General features: G+C 44.6%; 1 protein-coding gene across 1 annotated transcript in view; it reads left to right on the plus strand.

The window, feature by feature from the left end:
- LOC103253731 (serine/threonine-protein phosphatase 6 regulatory ankyrin repeat subunit B) overlaps positions 1-17,230 on the plus strand; it is a 179,137-nt gene that overhangs the window by 150,997 nt on the left and 10,910 nt on the right. Inside the window, exons 19-22 of the mRNA XM_021709359.1 lie at positions 6,603-6,804; positions 10,868-10,955; positions 12,786-12,903; positions 14,142-14,358. Of these exons, the coding sequence (XP_021565034.1) occupies positions 6,603-6,804; positions 10,868-10,955; positions 12,786-12,903; positions 14,142-14,358 (625 nt within the window). The remainder of the gene's footprint in view (positions 1-6,602; positions 6,805-10,867; positions 10,956-12,785; positions 12,904-14,141; positions 14,359-17,230) is intronic.

The following is a 17,230-nucleotide window of genomic DNA, read 5'->3' on the forward strand; positions in this document are numbered from 1 at the left end:
GAATCATCTGTGTAACATGATGAAAATGGTGTACAGTCACCTGGCTCCATCATCATGGTCATTAATGTCATATGACTTCATCATTGACACCAGGACATCATCATTAACGTCATTTGACATCACCCGCAACATCATTAGGAATGTCATTCTTCCACTCAACATGTGCTGACTGTGAATGTGCCAAGCACTATTCCAGGAGGTGGGGGATGTTGCAGTGAACAAAACCCATCCCCTGTCCTTGCAGAGGTTCCAGTCTAGGAGAGACAACAGGCAAGGAAAGATCTTGTGTGATGGCTGGCAGGAAGCACTCCAAGTGCTCCAGAGCAAATGAGCCGAGTAAGGGTATTAAGGGTGCTGAGTGGGCAGACGGCAGTACTTCACATGGCACAGGCTCTCACATTTTGGCAGAGACCTGAGAGCCAGGCATGTTGCTATCTGAAGGAGAGTGTTCCGGGCAGAGTGTGCAGTCCTGGGGGTGAGTGCTCACATGGCATGTCCACAGAGTAACGTGGAGGGTGCTGTGGCTGGGGTGAGGTCTGCTGTGTGGGGAGCAGGAGTGGGGGCCATGACAGACCTTGGAGGGACTTTTATTCCAAGCAAAACAAGAAACTGCTCAAGGGTTTTGTGGAAACAGATGCTATGAGATGACTTTTGCTTTAAAAGGACCCCTTTAGTTTCTGAGTTGAATTTAAATTGCAGGGAGCAGGCTCAGAAACTGGGCAAAACCCAGTAGGAGGCGATGGCTTTGACCAGGGTGGCTGTGTAGTTGCCTTCTCAAATCATTTTGTTCCTTCATTCTAAATACTGACACTTTTTAAAGAAGTTATTCACTTGTAGAGCCCCATATATGGTCCCGTCACTCTCTCCCGGGACTCTGTGGTAATCAACTTGATCCAGCCTGAGGTGTATCATTTCTCAGTGGACATGTCCTGGCAGCGAGATGGAACCAGTGCCCCTGGCCTTGACTCCCCTGCTCTGAGTTACTATTTCCTGGCTGAGTGATTTGAGTCTCCAGGGCTATCAGCCTAGGGAGTTTCATAAGCATTTCATCCTCTTGAAAAATTAAATTGAGCAACAGTGTTATACAAATGAATGGCTCCAGCTGTCAAGGTTTTCAGATGGACCCATTGTTCTCTTGGATTCTGTTGAGTTCCCAATTCTGCTCCCTTCTTGTCCTTAGCTCCTATCTAAAGGGTTTAGAGAAATGAATCATGTTTAAAATATTTGTTACCTAATGAGGTTTTTAAAAAGGTATTTCTTAAGACAATTCAGAAATTGTGATTGGTATTTCCAGGGAAGGCTTTTCTCTCTGCATAGTAAAATTGAGTAGCTGCAAGCCAGACTACAGGCATGAATAAGGGGGATTCTGTAGGTAAGTTTGGCCCTGCCACCATTCTGCCTTTGAGTGCCTGCCATAGGGGAGGTTGGGTGGAATTCCGCAGCCTTCCTATTTGCAGCAGGGTTCACTCTATTTTATTTTAATACTAAGCCTCTCTAACTCTCCCCTAGTGATGTCAACGTTCAAGCTGGACTCAAGCCAGCATGAAATACTTAGACTAGTGCACACCCTGGTGTACACCCTGATGCGGTGGGCACTGCACTAGGATGGGCTTAGGCTCACCGAGGCCTTGGTTGATAACGGTAGAAACAGCTCAAAAGGCATGTGGGAATTTGCGTCCTGGTCTCTCTCCTTTGCACCCATTTGAAATTTCCTATGATAAAATCTCAGGGAAACACATGCGACAGCAATGTCGCCCCCTTTCCATACTTGCTCTGGAAAGCTCACAGCTTGGGCTTGGGACTGCCTGGTCCACTGTAGATGCCAGCTCTGTCAAGGAAGGCTGCATGGCCATGGGGTAGCCTCTCTGCCCATCCGTGTAATCATCACTAAATGGGAATGACAGGAGCCTCCAAAGCATGAATTATGGGGATTAAGCAAGGTGGTGTGTTCACAACATGGCTAGACACGGGGCAGGTCCTTAGTGAAGGTTGGCTGTTGCTTCAGAGCTTGGGTTGGAAGGCAGAGGTGCTGTCCCACATGGTGTGGTCAGCACAGCAAGTATCAGTCAGATAGGTAGCCATATTTACCAGGAGATTGTTTAGAGGTGTATTTTCGGGTGGGCGCAGTGGCTCAAGCCTGTAATCCCAGCATTTTGGGAGGCTGAGGTGAGGGGATTGCCTGAGCCCATGGGTTTGAGAACAGCCTGGGCAACTTGGCAAGACCTCATCTCTACAATAAATCAAAAGATTAGCCGGGCATAGTAGCGTGTGCCTGCAGTTCCGCCTACTTGGAAGGCTGAGGCAGAAGGATCACCTGAGCCCAGCAGATCAATGCTGGGGTGGCCATGAGCATGCCACTGCACTCCAGCCTGGGTGACAGAGTGAGACTCCAACTCAAAAAGAAAGAAAGAAATGTATTTTCCTGTCTTTGAAAGGCAGTGAGTGTGGAAAGTGAGAGGTATGTCCAAGCTAGTCCTGGAAGCACAATTTCCTGCTTCTGACAGTCACCACTCCTCTGTGTTGAGCCTTCTACAGGAAAGTTCAGGTTTCTAATTCAGTCTCTGTTATTCAACTCTGTGATCCACTATTTTGTCTCTATTCCACATAGAGAAAAAAGTATTTGGTTTGAAAGTCAATTAAATGGAATTACTGGAGAAAATTGTAAGTTGGTGCCTAAAAGCATGGGTTTCAGTGGTCACAGATTCTGGGCCCAAAATCCTAACTTTGTCACTTATTAGCTGAGTGATCCCAGACAGGCTAATTAACACTGCTTATTTAGTCTTTTTTGTCTATAAAAAAGGAAGCTTGAATAATTAAAGGCAATACTGAAGTACCCAGAATAGTGCCCAGCACCTAGAAAGCTCTTTAGAAATAATGGCTATTTAAAAGTATATTTCTATCATGAATACTAACAAATACAATTACAGTTATTATATTCATTCATTTGCTCATCCAATAATTGTTGAGTGTCTATTACATGCAGGGCATGACTCTAGGGAATAGCAAGAGCAGCCTTCATCCAGCCTCTTCGTCACAGCGATGCACACATCATTAGACACATGAGAGTACCACGAACGGCACACATGTCAGTAGACATGTGAGTATCATGGATGACACATGCTTCAGTAAACATCAGAGTACCACAAACAACAACACATGTCAGTAAACACATGAGAGTACCACAGATTACACACACATCAGTAGACAAGTGAGAGTATCACAGATAACACACGCTTCAGTAGACACATGAGAGTACGGGGCAGTGGCAAGTGCTAGGGAGACAAAAGAAAGCCATAGGTGGGTAATAGTGTCTGGAAACACGTGTGAGGTGAGGATAGAGCCTTTTTACAGAGGTTACTCTGGGAAGGTGATGATTGAACAGAAGAACCAAGGAGCTACGGATCTTCCCAGAGATAGGGAATAGGAAGTCAGGCACAGTGGCTTGGGAGAGATGCGGGTATGGCTGGGGCAGAGTGAGGGTGCATGCTTAACGTGATCCCGTCACCTGACTGGCCATGGCATGTCTAGGTTTGGGCATCAGCCATGGAAGACATCATCGGCTAGTCTTAAACAGGGAGTGACATTATCAGACCAGGGTTTAGAGGATTTCACCTGGTGGCTGTGTCAGTCATAGATCACAGGGGCAAGGACAGGAAAGGATGTGATGCTGGAATCCTGGCAAATTAGGATGGTGGGACAGTGGAATTGGGTTGATTCTGGGAGTGTTTTAAAGCAAGCATCGAGGTGGTGATGCCTTGGGCATGACTTTGAGGGCAGCTACTCATCACAGCACCCCACGTGGGTTGCAACAGAGGTTTCTGATGTCCGATAGCCTGGCTACTACTCTATGAGAGGTAGCCCAGGTGGCCCTTCTTCTCAGCAGACACACGTGGAGCATGGCCAGGTGTGAGGGCTGTTGTCCTTGAGCCTTGTTCAGGGCTGTTGCCTGGCTAAAGTGGGGGGAAACAGAGAGGACGCCAAGGTCTGGGGCCCGAGTAACTAGAGAAACAGAGCTGCTATTTCCTGAGACAGGGAAGGTCGCGGATGGAGCCGGTTTGAGAGGGAAATGTCTGCTGCAGACACCTCTTAAATGTGCAGGTGGGAATCTCACCAGGCAGTTGGGTATACAACACTGGAAGTCCAGGGAGAAGTTGGACTGTGGTGTAGAATTGGCACTTTTAAGCATAAGTTATACTACCTGTTTTATATATAATACATAGGTTTAATATGTCACCTAATCATTCACAAAAATAATGAGAAAGATTTTTGTGTTTTTAAAAAATCAATCCTTACTCTTAATTCCTATGGACTATGGATCCTTTTAAATCTAGTTTTTGTTGCTGTTGTTCTTAACATATGCTCAGGAAAAAAAACATTAAAACTGTTTTTTAAAAAATAAGGTGAGGCTGGGCATGGTGGTTCACACCTGTAATCCCAGCACTTTGGGAGGTTGAGGTAGGAGGATCTCTTGACAGGAGATTCAAGACCAGCCTGAGCAACATAGCAAGACCCCGTCTTTACAAAACATAGAAAAATTAGCCAAGCACTGTGGCTTGAACCTGTGGTCTCAGCTACTTGGGAGAGTGAGGCAGGAGAATCTCTTCAACCTAGAAGACTGAGGCTATAGTGAGTTAGGGTCACGTCACTTCACCCCAGCCTGGGCAACAGAATTAACAACAACAAAAAAGACAATTTGCCTATTACTCTACTTCCCAGTTCTAGAGGAATCTACCATTAATAGTTTCTTTTGTATACTTCTAAAAATTTTCTATGAATATAGAAGTATATATAGATACAGATATGGATATATTTGCTTTTTATATAAACAAAGTCATGCTATATGTACCATTTGCAAATTAGTTTCTCTTTGTAAACAGTTTGATATATTTTGCTATACACCTTCCAGAAATGTCACATCAATCTATACTCCCACCAACAGACCCTAAGACTGTGGTGTTCAGTGTCCCTACTAACACTAGGCAAGATGAAATTGCTTAGTCATTACCAATCTGGTAGTTGAAAAATAGGACTTTAAAAATTCACATTTTTTGTATGATTATTGACCTTTTAGATCTCTTTTTCTGTGAACTGGCTTTTCATGCCTTTTGCATATATTCCTAGTTTTTAAAATGGTTTCTAAGAGTTCTTTGTATATTAGAGAAATTAGTCCTTTGTGTTGAGCCTTTTTTCAAACAAATTGTGCCTTTAGTGTTAGTTGCAGCTGAAAAATAAAAAGTGCGGGTGACATGAGAGGGGACTTCAGCTGCTGAAGACACCAGGGATAGGCTCCTCCTCTCTACTTCTTTTCTTACATCCCTTCCCCATCCATTTCTCCCCCAGTCACCCCATTTTTATTTTGCCTGTGTGGGTGTTAATACATTTTATAGATTCCATAAGAATTATCTTTCAGACTTCTAGCTTTGCGATTTAATGGTGGAACCCCTCTTAACCTTGACATAGCATAGGACCTCAAGGAAGGCCTGAACTTGGTGTTGCCACATGGAATATAACTCCAGAATTGTTTCCCCATTTTCATAATAATCATGACAGAAATCCAGGAGAAAGAGAGACAACAACTCCATTATGTGAATCCTGAGTGATTTTATCTCCTTTGATCTTCACAGCAACTCTAGGAGGCAGCTTTTGTAACTTTCATTTTAGAAATGAGGAGAGACATACTATGTGAGATTAATAAATTCATCTAAACTCACACAGAAACTAGTACAGTGATAGACCATGACAGAAAGGCGAATGCCTCTGCTGAACTCTATGTTTAAAAACCTCTTTTCTAGCCGGGGTCGGTGGCTCAGCGTCACACCTTGCCCTTGTTCAAAACATTTGTGGTGGTTTTTGGCCAAAGATTCTTTCAAGAAGGCCAGAGGCTGCCTGGCTGGAAGACACTAGTTGTCTCCAGGGCAACCCCAAGCCAAATGTATTTTGGATGTAATCCCTCTCTTTGATGTAATCCCTCTCTTGGGGAGGCTGAGGTGAGTGGATTGCCTGAGCCCGCAGGTTCGAGAGCCACCTGGGCAACTTGGCGAGACATCATCTCTACAATAAATCAAAAATTAGCTGGGTATGGTAGTGCGCGCCTGTAGTTCCAGCTACTTGGAAGGCTGAGGTGAAAGGATCACCTGAACCCAGCAGGTCAAGGCTGTGGTGGCTGGGAGCAGCCACTGCACTCCAGTCTGGGTGACAGAGTGAGATTCCAACTAAAAAAAAAACCAAAAAACAAAAAACCTGTTTTCTCCAGGTTTTTTAACAGAAAAGACTCCTGAAAAATCTCTGACAATGTTGATATGTTTAGATATAAGAATGTGTCAGTTCATTCAGCTATCAGTCTGTAGTAGATTATTAAATGGGTAGACATAAATATAAGAATACGTGAATGCCCTTAGTGCTTTCGGAGCAGATTCTGTGACCAAAGGGCAAGGGCATGAGCAGTTCCCGTGGCATGTGGGGTTTAACTCTCCTGTCTCCCTGTATTCCAACAGTTCTTCCAGGCGCCTTCTGCTGTGCCCATGGAGGGGTCTCTGTGTAGTCTCACGTGGCTGTCCTGGATTTAAGGGTTGTCACCACTGTCACAACTGTCTTCTTTGCAGGCTTACAATGGGCACCACCAAGCCCTGGAGGTGTTGCTGCAGTCGCTGGTGGACCTGGACATTAGGGATGAGAAGGGCCGCACAGCCCTGGACCTGGCTGCCTTCAAGGGACACACAGAGTGCGTGGAGGCGCTTCTCAACCAGGGTGCGTCCATCCTAGTGAAAGACAGTGTCACCAAGAGAACCCCACTGCATGCCTCAGGTGGGTTTCGTGGTAGTCTGGCTTCTCCCATTTTGCGACCTGCATATACATTTGGATAAAGGGATGGAAGTATCTTCTTTTATCTCATTTTTAAAATATCCTTCTTCTTTCCACATCAGATGTGCCTGCACACTTCCAAAATACATTTGGCTTGGGGTTGCCCTGGAGACAACTAGTGTCTTCCAGCCAGGCAGCCTCTGGCCCTCTTGAAAGAATCTTTGGCCAAAAACCACCACAAATGTTTTGAACAAGGGCAAGGTGTGACGCAGTCTTCAGAATAAGTTGGAGCAAAATGCATCAAAGTCAAACGACATGTTAAGGCATAAAGTTAATGGTATTTTAGGGCTGTTTCACAGAAGGAGTTCAGATAGTAGTTTGCTCAGTGCATCGTTCTTCTGGCCTGTGTGATGACTCCTAGCTTTTGTTCTCATTCTTGGTGCATCAGATATAGAAATAACAACTCCTAAAATGTACATATATGAATCAGAAAGTAAGGAATTTGCTCTTTCTGGGATATTTCTCCCATGTACTTGGAAAACTGTGACAGGACACCTCTAGATGTACACGCAGATTTAATGGTCATGTGGAACTCAGCTAACATACACATACCTTTGGGCTTAGGGAATCCAGTGAGATCAGCCTTTGATCAGTAGATCTTGTCTTATAAAGAGAAGTAACCAACTTACATGGTGAAATGGGTGTACTGAGGAAGCAAAGAGGTGGAGATAGGTGTTCCAAAGACTATGATCCTAGTTACTTGGGAAAATTTTCTTAGAATGATAGACCTTATAGAACTATTTGCATCTGTGTCCCTGAACTTCTAAGACATTGAGGAAAAACAATACAGAGACTGAAAAAAACCTGACTGCTGGAAATAATTGTCACTGGAAAAACTTTAGCCTTGAGGTCAGTAATGGTTGGTGCAGTTGAACTATCAATTATTTATTTATTTATTTTTTTAGACAGGGTCTCATTCTATTGCCCAGGCTGGAATGCAGTGGTACAATCATAGCTCACTGCAGCCTCAACCTCTTTGGCGCAAATGATCCTCCCACCTCAACCTCCCGAGTAGCTGGGACTACCGGCATATAACACCGTGCCTGACTTTTTATTTTTTTGTAGAGATGAGTTCTCGCTATCTTGCACAGGCTGGTTATGAGTTCCTGACCTCAAGTGGTCCTTTCAACTCGGCCTCCCGAAGTACTGGGATTTACAGGTGTGGGCCACTGTGTTAAACCAGAATTATAAATTCTTATTTCTTTTACTCCCTAGACATTATTGGTATTATATAAAATTACAAGGATTAGTTGACTTAATAAGGCAAGCATCCTATTTTGTTACCACCTCATTCCTGATGTTACAAAGGGTCTGTTTTGATTGTGGAAATCTGCCGTTGCACACAGGTTAACGATGGACAGTAGTCATTGTCACACACTTGCCACTGGGGTGGAGGTTGTGGTCCAAGGAGCCCCCTTGTGGTCAGGAAACGCACTCAGCTTGGATTTTCTTGTCATTCATTGAAAAGACACAGGCTGTCACTGGAGGGTCACCCACCAGATGTCTGCTGCACAGAAGCCTCAGACTGTGTGTAGAGGATCTGCCTCCCAGAATCTTTCCAGCTTGCTAGAGGGGCCAGTTCTTTTTGTTTTAAGCCCTTGGACGACTTCAGGGAGCAGGAGCCAGGATAAGTATGTGAAGCTTAGCACAGATAGTTTCAGTGACAGCTTTAGCCCAAGGCCTGAGCCATGGCTGTCACTCAGGCAGGAGGCAGGGCTCATCCAGACCTAGCTGGACCAGGTGGGCTCAGCCAGAGCTGCACCCTCTTTCTGTGGAAGGCCATGGGCAGAGACACAGTGTGGGGGACACCTGCGGGACATTGTGTGTCACACTAGGTGGAAGGGGGATCCACACAGCCATGGACCGTGAGCCCAGTTCAGAAAGCTGACTATAAATATAAACAGCACAGCTGTGGAGACTGTTCTGTATCCAGCATGCAGGTGGAGCTCTGGGAGATTGGGTAGGGTTTTTTCTTCTCATGTTTAGTCAAAAATCAAATATCATGTGCACCATTATGATCATGACTATTTAAAGAATACCAACTTGATGCAGAAGAGAACCCACCCAGATACATAATTTTTTCCTTCCCAGTCATCTTCCATGGTCTCCAGCTCATCACTGCCTTAGGCACATATCAAACATCCCACATCTCTCACTGGTGGTAACAAATGTAGTATCATTTTTAGAGCAAAACCCAGAATAACAGAAGCAGAAATACATCACCTGTACCCCAACCCAGTCTTCCTCCTGAGACCCACAAGAGAAAGTTCCTGAGAACAGGCTACACAAGCAGTCTAGAAACGTGCATTGTCCTGTAGCTCATACATGTATTGATTGTCTTTGAAAGTGTGTTTGATTGGCAAGCAGTGAGGACCGTAAGCTACAGCTCCTGGAAGAGCCCTCTAGCCTCTAGTGGCCACTATCCCCTCCCCACACCTGTATATGGCCCATGCAGTGTCCTTGTTCAGAGAGCAGAGCGGATCATGCATGGGGTGGTGACTCTATGTGCACGCATCCCATCCCAAGGGGGAGCCACATGTCATCAGGCTTTGGTCTCCTCCAACAAGCTGGGTGAGGGACTCACCCCAGGGCTTGTTCCCCCTCCTAAGGAACAGAGAGACACAACCTCCCAGGAGAATCATCCTCCCAGGTGCACTGTGCCCCCACTGGCTGGTCGAGGCCCACCCTGTGTTGGGGCAGGCCAGGAAGGCCCAGGAAGGCAGAGAAGCCACAGGCTCATTGAGGGATGCCAGGACAGGTGTCTGTCCTTCAGCCCCAGGACCCGTCCACAAGTCTCCAGATGGTGGCAAGAGATCACCAGTGAGTGGGAAAAGAGGGACTGGATGGCCCTCACAGGCTTGAACCTGACTTTCACCATGAGAATCACCTGCACAAGGGCTGGTATATGCACCTCAGGAGGCAAAGGACCCTGAAGGAGAGTGACCTGTCCTCCCTTCCCTTCCCTTCCTCCCTGTCCCCTCCTCCCTTACCTTCTCCCTCTTCCTCCCAGGCCTCTCCTCCCTTCCCTCCCTCTTCCCTTTCCTCCCTCCTCCTCCCCCTCCCTGTCCATCCACCCCTTCCCTTCCTCTCTCTCCCCTCCTTCCTCCTCTCCTCCCTTCCCTCCCTCCTCCTCCCTGTCCTCCCCTCCCTTCCCTTCTTCCCTGTCCTCTCCTTCCTTCCTTCCCTGCCTCCTCATTCTCCCTTCCTTCCCTCCTCCTCCCTGTCCACTCCTCCCTATAGCATATTTGAAGAGGTTTATTCCTCCCTTCCCTACCTCCCTCTTCCTCCTCCCTTTCCTCCTCCCTTTCCTCTCCCCCTCCTTCCCCCGTCCTCCTTCCTGTCCTCTCCTTCCTTCCTTGTCCCTTCCCTCACTCCTCTCTTCTCTCCCTCCTCCCTTCCCTCCCTCCCCCTCCCTGTTCTCCTCTCCCTCCCTTCCCTCCCTTGCTCTCCCCTCTCTTCCTTCCCTCCTCTTCCCTCTTCTCTCCTTCCTTCCCCCTTCCCCTATCCTTCCTCTCTGTGTCTCCTCTCTTTCCTTTCTCCCTCTCTCCTCCCTTCTCTTTCATCCCTTCCCCCTCCTTTTCCCTCACCCTAGTCCTCCTCCCTTCCTCTTCCTTCACTCCTTTCCCCTCCCCCTTCTTCCTGCTTTTTAGTGAGCTGGAGGGGGGAGTAGAGGCAGGAGGATAATACAGAATTTGAAGGCTCTCCTAGAGGAACAACGACAGTGGGGGAGGGGATCAGCCCCGGGCAGGAGGATAAGAAAGGACATCAAGTTCAAGAAAGACTCCTTCACAGGAGCAGAAAGGAAGGTGGGGTCCACAGTGCCTGATAGGAAGAGGGATGACAGGATACTGGGATACCCTGTGCCCAGATACCTCAAGAGCTGGACACTGAGGGGGTCTGTTGGCAACAACTGAAAGCCACTGATTTGAAGTCAAAGTAAATTTCACCTTGGGGGGATATGTGTGGTTTTGTTCTGTTAAAAGCCTGTTTTTATATTCTTTTCCAGTAATTAATGGCCACACGCTGTGTTTGCGACTTTTGCTAGAAATTGCGGACAACCCAGAAGTGGTGGACGTGAAAGACGCCAAAGGACAGTGAGTGTCCTGCACTTGACCTTGGGCTGATGTTCCAGTCACAAGAGGCAGTTGGTGTGTTAGACGGCAAGGAGGGCTGACTGCTGAACCTGAAGTTTTTTGAGGAAAGGCCAAACTCTATAACATATTTGAAGAGGTTTATTCTGAGCCAAATATGAGTGACCATGGCCTGGGGTACCCAAAAGGTCCTGAGAACGTGTGCCCAAGGTGGTTGAGTAACAATTCAGTTTTATACATTTCAGGAAGACAAGTTTACATGCAAGGACATAAATCAGTACATGTGAGGTGTACATTGTCTTAACCTGGTAGGACATCTCAAGGGGGAGCTTGCCAGCCAAAAGTAGATTTTAGGGATCCTTTAATTGATGGTTGAGAGAATTAAGCTATTGTCTAAAGACCTAAAATCTAGAGAAAGGAATGTCTGAATTAAGATAAGAGGGTTGTGGAGGCCAAGATTCTTATGTAGATGAAGGCTCATAGATGGCAGCCCAGAGAGACTAGGTGGCAAATGTCTTATTCAGACTTTAATTCAGACTCTCAGTTAATCATTCCTGGATCTGAGAAGGCCTGGAAGGGGAAAGATCTGGTTGTGTGAGTGGAGATTCTCTACAGATGCAAATTTTTCCCCAAAAAGACGGCTTTGTAGGGCTATTTCAAAATAGGTCAAAGAAATATTTTGGGGGCAAGATATCTTTATTTCCTTTCAGACCTGCTATCTGTCATGTGTTGCTATAGCAGAGTCAAGTTGGGATTTGGCATCTTACTGTCACAGTTTCATGACCTCTATTTTAGTGTGAATGCTGGTCAGTCATGCCCAAACTCCACCAGGGAGGGGATATAATGAGGCATGTCCAACCTTCTTTCCCTCATGGCCTGGGATTTAGTTTTCCAGGTTTCCCTTGGCCCAGAGGGGTTCCATTCAATCGGTTGGAGGGCTTAACATTTTAATTCTGGTTTACACATTGAAGGAATAGATTTGGGTGAAATTACAAGGAAGGGTCCTGGAATTACGAGGCAACTCTATGCTGCCATGTGCATATCCAAGAAACACGTGGGGTAGGTGCATGCGTATCTTGATGAACAAAAGCACCATTTTTGTCTGTGACCATGTTTCCTGGCTCTTTTGTCTATTCCCTCCTTTGTTCCCTCTTTCTACCCATTTTACCCCTTCTGAAGCTGCCGTATTCCCACTTTTAAGTTAATAATGGCAATAAGACAGACCTCAAGAGGTCATCTCCATTATTAAAACCCTTCTGATTTTTATTCTTCTTCAAACTTATTTTTCAAAGTAATTTCCATCTGTTAGTCTATTCCCCATCCAACCTTCTCTTATAAATAGGCATTGCAGGGCAGAAAAACATGAGCAACTATCTCCAGGCACGTGAACTAATGTCTAAGAACCTCCCTCCTTCGGTACCAGCTCCCTTGTTCCTCCCCCTAGAAAGCTTTGTTCAAATGAGAACTTAGGCAGAAGTCCAACATAGAACTCTATGAAATCAGAGCTACTCTGACAGAAGTAAGTGTCTTCTTCACATACACAACTCTCTACTCAGCTGATCTCTAGAAAAAGCTGCATTCTTCCAAAACTGACGGGATTCACATGGATATTTTGAAAAGGACCTTTCCCTGCTGCACCCCTAGGCATCATTCCTCCAACATAGCACGTGGGCACCGGAGCAGAGTCAGAGAGCTTATCCAGGTGACACATAGAGAATGAGGACACAGAAAATATTAAGCCATTATCAAGAGTGAAGGGAGGCAGTCTTCCACTGAAAGTGATGAATGTTTTTTAATCTCCTTTTTAAAAGCCTTCCTTGTCTCTCTCCCCAGAACCCCACTGATGCTTGCAGTAGCATATGGACATATTGATGCTGTTTCATTGTTACTTGAAAAGGAAGCAAACGTAGATGCTGTGGATGTCCTAGGATGCACAGCTTTACACAGAGGGGTATGTACATCTTCCTCAGTCTAGTCAAGCAACTTTTTAGTGTGCTTGTTTCCACTTATTTTTCCCTACACAAATTTTTAATAAAAAGATTGTAACCTAACATAACCAGTTAACCTCAGTCATTTAAAAATAAATTGCAAAATCTTTTGCAAAGGCAAACTCACAGAAGGTTTTGCTCTTAAGGCTTCATGATATATTTTGATAAGGTGTGAACACCTACCGTTGGTGGAATTGGTTCTGCTTTCTGATTGCAAAATGCATGTATATCATAGAAAATTTGCAAAATCTTTTTTTTAAGCACAGAGAAAGAAAATTACAATCTCCAGTAATCATACCTCTGGAAATAACTGCTTTTTGGAGCATATTATCTCCAATCTTCTTTTCTGTAAATAGATTTGTTTTAAATTTTAAAAAGAGAGAATAGAGATACTGAAGCTATGACTTAGAATCTGCTTTTTTCTCTTAAATCACCAAGGACCTTTTTTCATGTTGCTTTTGTCTGCACCATCATTTTTAATACTCTGTGGTGTTCCAGAGCCATGCTGTCTTTCAGTGATGCCTTGGTTTAAGTAGTCATGCCATTTCCAATTGTTCTTTATTATAAGTGAAGCCAATATATGTGCCTGGTAGACAATTCTTCCCACACAGCTGCTGAGCTGCCTTTTAAAGCATGTCAAATAAACTAAATGAACAAAAACAGAAATCGTAAAATTGCTATTTGGGGGTGGTGCCAAACACTCTGGTGAATGAAAAGACGAGTAGCTCTACATGGTCATTGTCGTCAGCATGGTTATTATTTCTTGGTCACTTCCCACTTCCTGTGAAGGGTGTAGTGACTGGGAGCCCCTACAGGTATTACTTCTTTTGTCCTCCCAACAACCCTGAGGTCATTATGACCACAACTGTATACAGGAGAAGAGAGGGAGGCACAGAGGAACCAGCTGACCTGGTGCACGGAGCCAGGATTTAGTCTACATCTTCCAGAGTCTAAAGCTGATGTCTCTCCATGTCAGAAAACCTACTGTGGGTGTTTGGAGGGGGAGGGTATTTCCAGAAGACAGGTGTTCTCATGTTGTTTTGGACTGGATGTTGCCAGACCATTCTGCCTCTGCCCTAGTGTGGGCAGCACTTGCTTTCCTGGAGACCCACGCACATGTCCAGCCCAACTTCGCTTAGCCAGCTGCTTTGATTCCCAAGTCTCTGAGGTTTGCTTTGTGTTTTCAATCACAATGCTTCAGATCATGACAGGACATGAGGAGTGTGTGCAGATGCTGCTGGAGCAGGAAGTGTCAATTCTCTGTAAAGATTCTCGAGGGAGGACACCCTTGCACTATGCAGCTGCCCGCGGCCATGCCACGTGGCTGAGTGAGCTGCTCCAGATGGCTCCCTCAGAGGAGGACTGTTGCTTCAAGGACAACCATGGCTACACACCACTGCACTGGGCCTGCTACAATGGTGAGTCACTGTCGTTGGACGGAGTTCCCTGGTCTCTCCACCCCAGGACCGTGACCTTGGCACGGGCGAGAGCAAGATATGGGCTATAGGTCTTGGTTACTGGTCAGATTTTTTGTGGTGTGGTTTTGTTTGGTCAGAAATTTTTAAAAAGATCCCCCAGCCCCATGACTGCTAGGATGTCTTAACTGAGTACCAGTTAATTAGTAACATGTCACTTTTTTGTTAATCAGTACCATCCGTTTTCTTCAGGACTTCTGATCTATATGAGGTAACCAGGGATCCCACAAGGAATTAAAACAATACAGCTAAAAACAAAACAATGCGTATGATTTAATAACCTGTCACAATTGATTACCAGTAGATGCATAGTTTATCTTTTGGTATTTCTTTTTCATGTTTCACATTTCCCATTTATTTTGTCGCACTTACTATTCAGGAGGTTTTGACAGTTTTATTTCATGTATTTGAACAAAAACAAAATACATGCTAACTCTGCCAATTCAGAAGTACTGAAGCATCTAAAGTAAAATTGAGTTTCTATTTCCAAACCCTCTTTCTGAGTAATTTGGTGTGTGTCTTTTGTGATTTTTTAAAGAATAAAAATAAATACAAATGAATGTACATCTATTTTTTAAACTGGAATCACAGAATATTATTCTATAACTTTCTTTTTGTTGACGTTTACTTAAAATTGTCTTACAGATATCCTCACAAGTCAGTATGTATTAAGACATATATTATCTCATAGCTACACCAAAATTTATTATTTATTCAACCAGATCCCTGTTGATGGATATTCAGACTTTCAGATTTTATCCCATTACAAACAATGTAACAGTGTGTGTGTCATATTATAGCACCATAAATTCTAAGTTTTTTAGAAGTGAAAGTATTAAGAGGACTTGTATATTTTTTCATTTTAATAAATTTTATAATATTATTTTGCAACAAAGATGTAACTTGTTAGTTACCAAACATTTGTATAAAAATATTTTCCCACACCCTTGACAACCCAGAATGATACCACTTTTTTTATTTTTGTCAATTTGAAGGGCAAAAGCAAAGGTATCTCATTGTTTTAACTTGTATTTCCCTATCTAATAGGGAAGTATTTGTTGGCTGTTTGGATTTCTTCTTCTGGAAATTCTCTGCTCGATCCATCGCCTACTTTCTTCCTGCTGAGTGATTTTTCTCATGTTTGTGGGAGCCCCTTCTTTTGGCAATATGAATCCTCCATGTGTTGTGTAATGCTTGTGCTGCTGCAAATGCTTGTGCTCCTTGTTTATGATGTCTTTTTCCATGCAGAGACCCTGAGCTTTTACATCATTGCACCTGTCAGTCTTTCTTATATGGTGTTTAGGTTTCAATCTTGCTTTAAAGGGTTTCCTACCCCTAAGATTATATGGATATTTGCCCATGTGTTTCTTACTTTGTTTCTATAATTTTATTTTTACATTTTCAGTTCTTCTATTCAAATTTTAATGTAGAGACTGTGAGGATTTTTGTGTGTGTTCTAATTATGTCAATTTAAGACCTGTTAGGTTTTCATTGTGGTCCTCTTTTTTTCATAGTTTTGCTTCAGTAAGAGCCACATTTTCTATGTCTTCCACCTGGCTTTTCTCCCACCCTGTCACAGAAGAACTGATTTTTTTTAACCTATGGTAGATGAGGGTTCCCTGACCCTGATCAGGCCAAGCTACAGGCTGGCACTTGAGGCCCACAAGAGGGGACAGTGCTGTGGGAGTGACACTGCCACAGGCCACATCTTCCCTGGGCAGAGTGAGCACCTCTGCTCATAGGCCTCTCTGGGTGCAGACAAGGAAGGAATCACAGGCCTCCTCTAACTGATTCTGCTTCCAGGGCAGCCTTCCTCCAGGTCTGAGGTTCCAGCCCTGCCTTTCCAGAATCCCCTTCACTGGGCATTTTTAAACACTGAAAGTAGTTCAGTAATATCTAGTCCTACTACACACAGTCACGGGCAGGATCTACATGTTCCTCCACCTAAGGAATGGTATGTGTAGATGCCACTTCAAGCTGGGTCCTCTGCGGGATTTGTGCTAACAGGGGTTGTGGTATCTGGGGCTGTTTTGGTGAAGGCTAGATGTAGCTGGGAAACCAACCAGTATGACTCATCTGAAGTGAGGGGCTTTTCATATTTATCACCCCATATACTTTTTAATCTTCCTATAAGTGATATTGCCTCCTCTTTTTCTAGGTACAAGGAAAGTTTGGTTTGTATTTTAATACTTCAAACTGTCCAGTCAACATCATTCTGAGGTAGATCACAAGGAAACTTTCACTAATTTGTCACTGAGTCAGCCAAGAGGAGATTTCAAGACAATCTGAATCTTGAAGCAACTCCTTCCTGCCTTATGACTGGGAAACACTCAGGGGTTTCTGATGATGTCTGTCTTGAGGGAAAACTTAGTCAGGCTGGGGGCAGACAACCTTCTTCCTGAGAGACAACACCAGATACTCAAAGCAGCAGGCTCTGTCCACAATTGGACAGGCTTCACAGACCACGCTTAGGACCTTCACTGAGTAAAGTTCCCACCACTCTATGATGTAAGTAGGGCAGGTTCTCCTAGTTCAGTTTTATATATGTGGGAAACTGAGGCTCAGGGATCCCAAGTAAGTTGCCTCTGATCACATGACAAGTAAGCTGACAGCCAGGACCTTACTGAACTCAAATTTAGTTGGTTTGGAAACCACTTGCATTTTGTCGAAAGTAATTCCCCACATACATTCATTACTTATTGAGAAATCCGCTGAGCTAGGAATCATTCCTGGTACCACATAAGTCACTTATATTGTGTGTTTTATAGTCAAAGCCTTTTTTACATGCATCACCTCAAGGACTGGTTTCTACTAA

This window comes from Carlito syrichta, unplaced genomic scaffold (assembly GCF_000164805.1).
Source record: "Carlito syrichta isolate Samal-C Ts95f unplaced genomic scaffold, Tarsius_syrichta-2.0.1 Scaffold67786, whole genome shotgun sequence".
Lineage (NCBI taxonomy): Eukaryota > Metazoa > Chordata > Mammalia > Primates > Tarsiidae > Carlito > Carlito syrichta.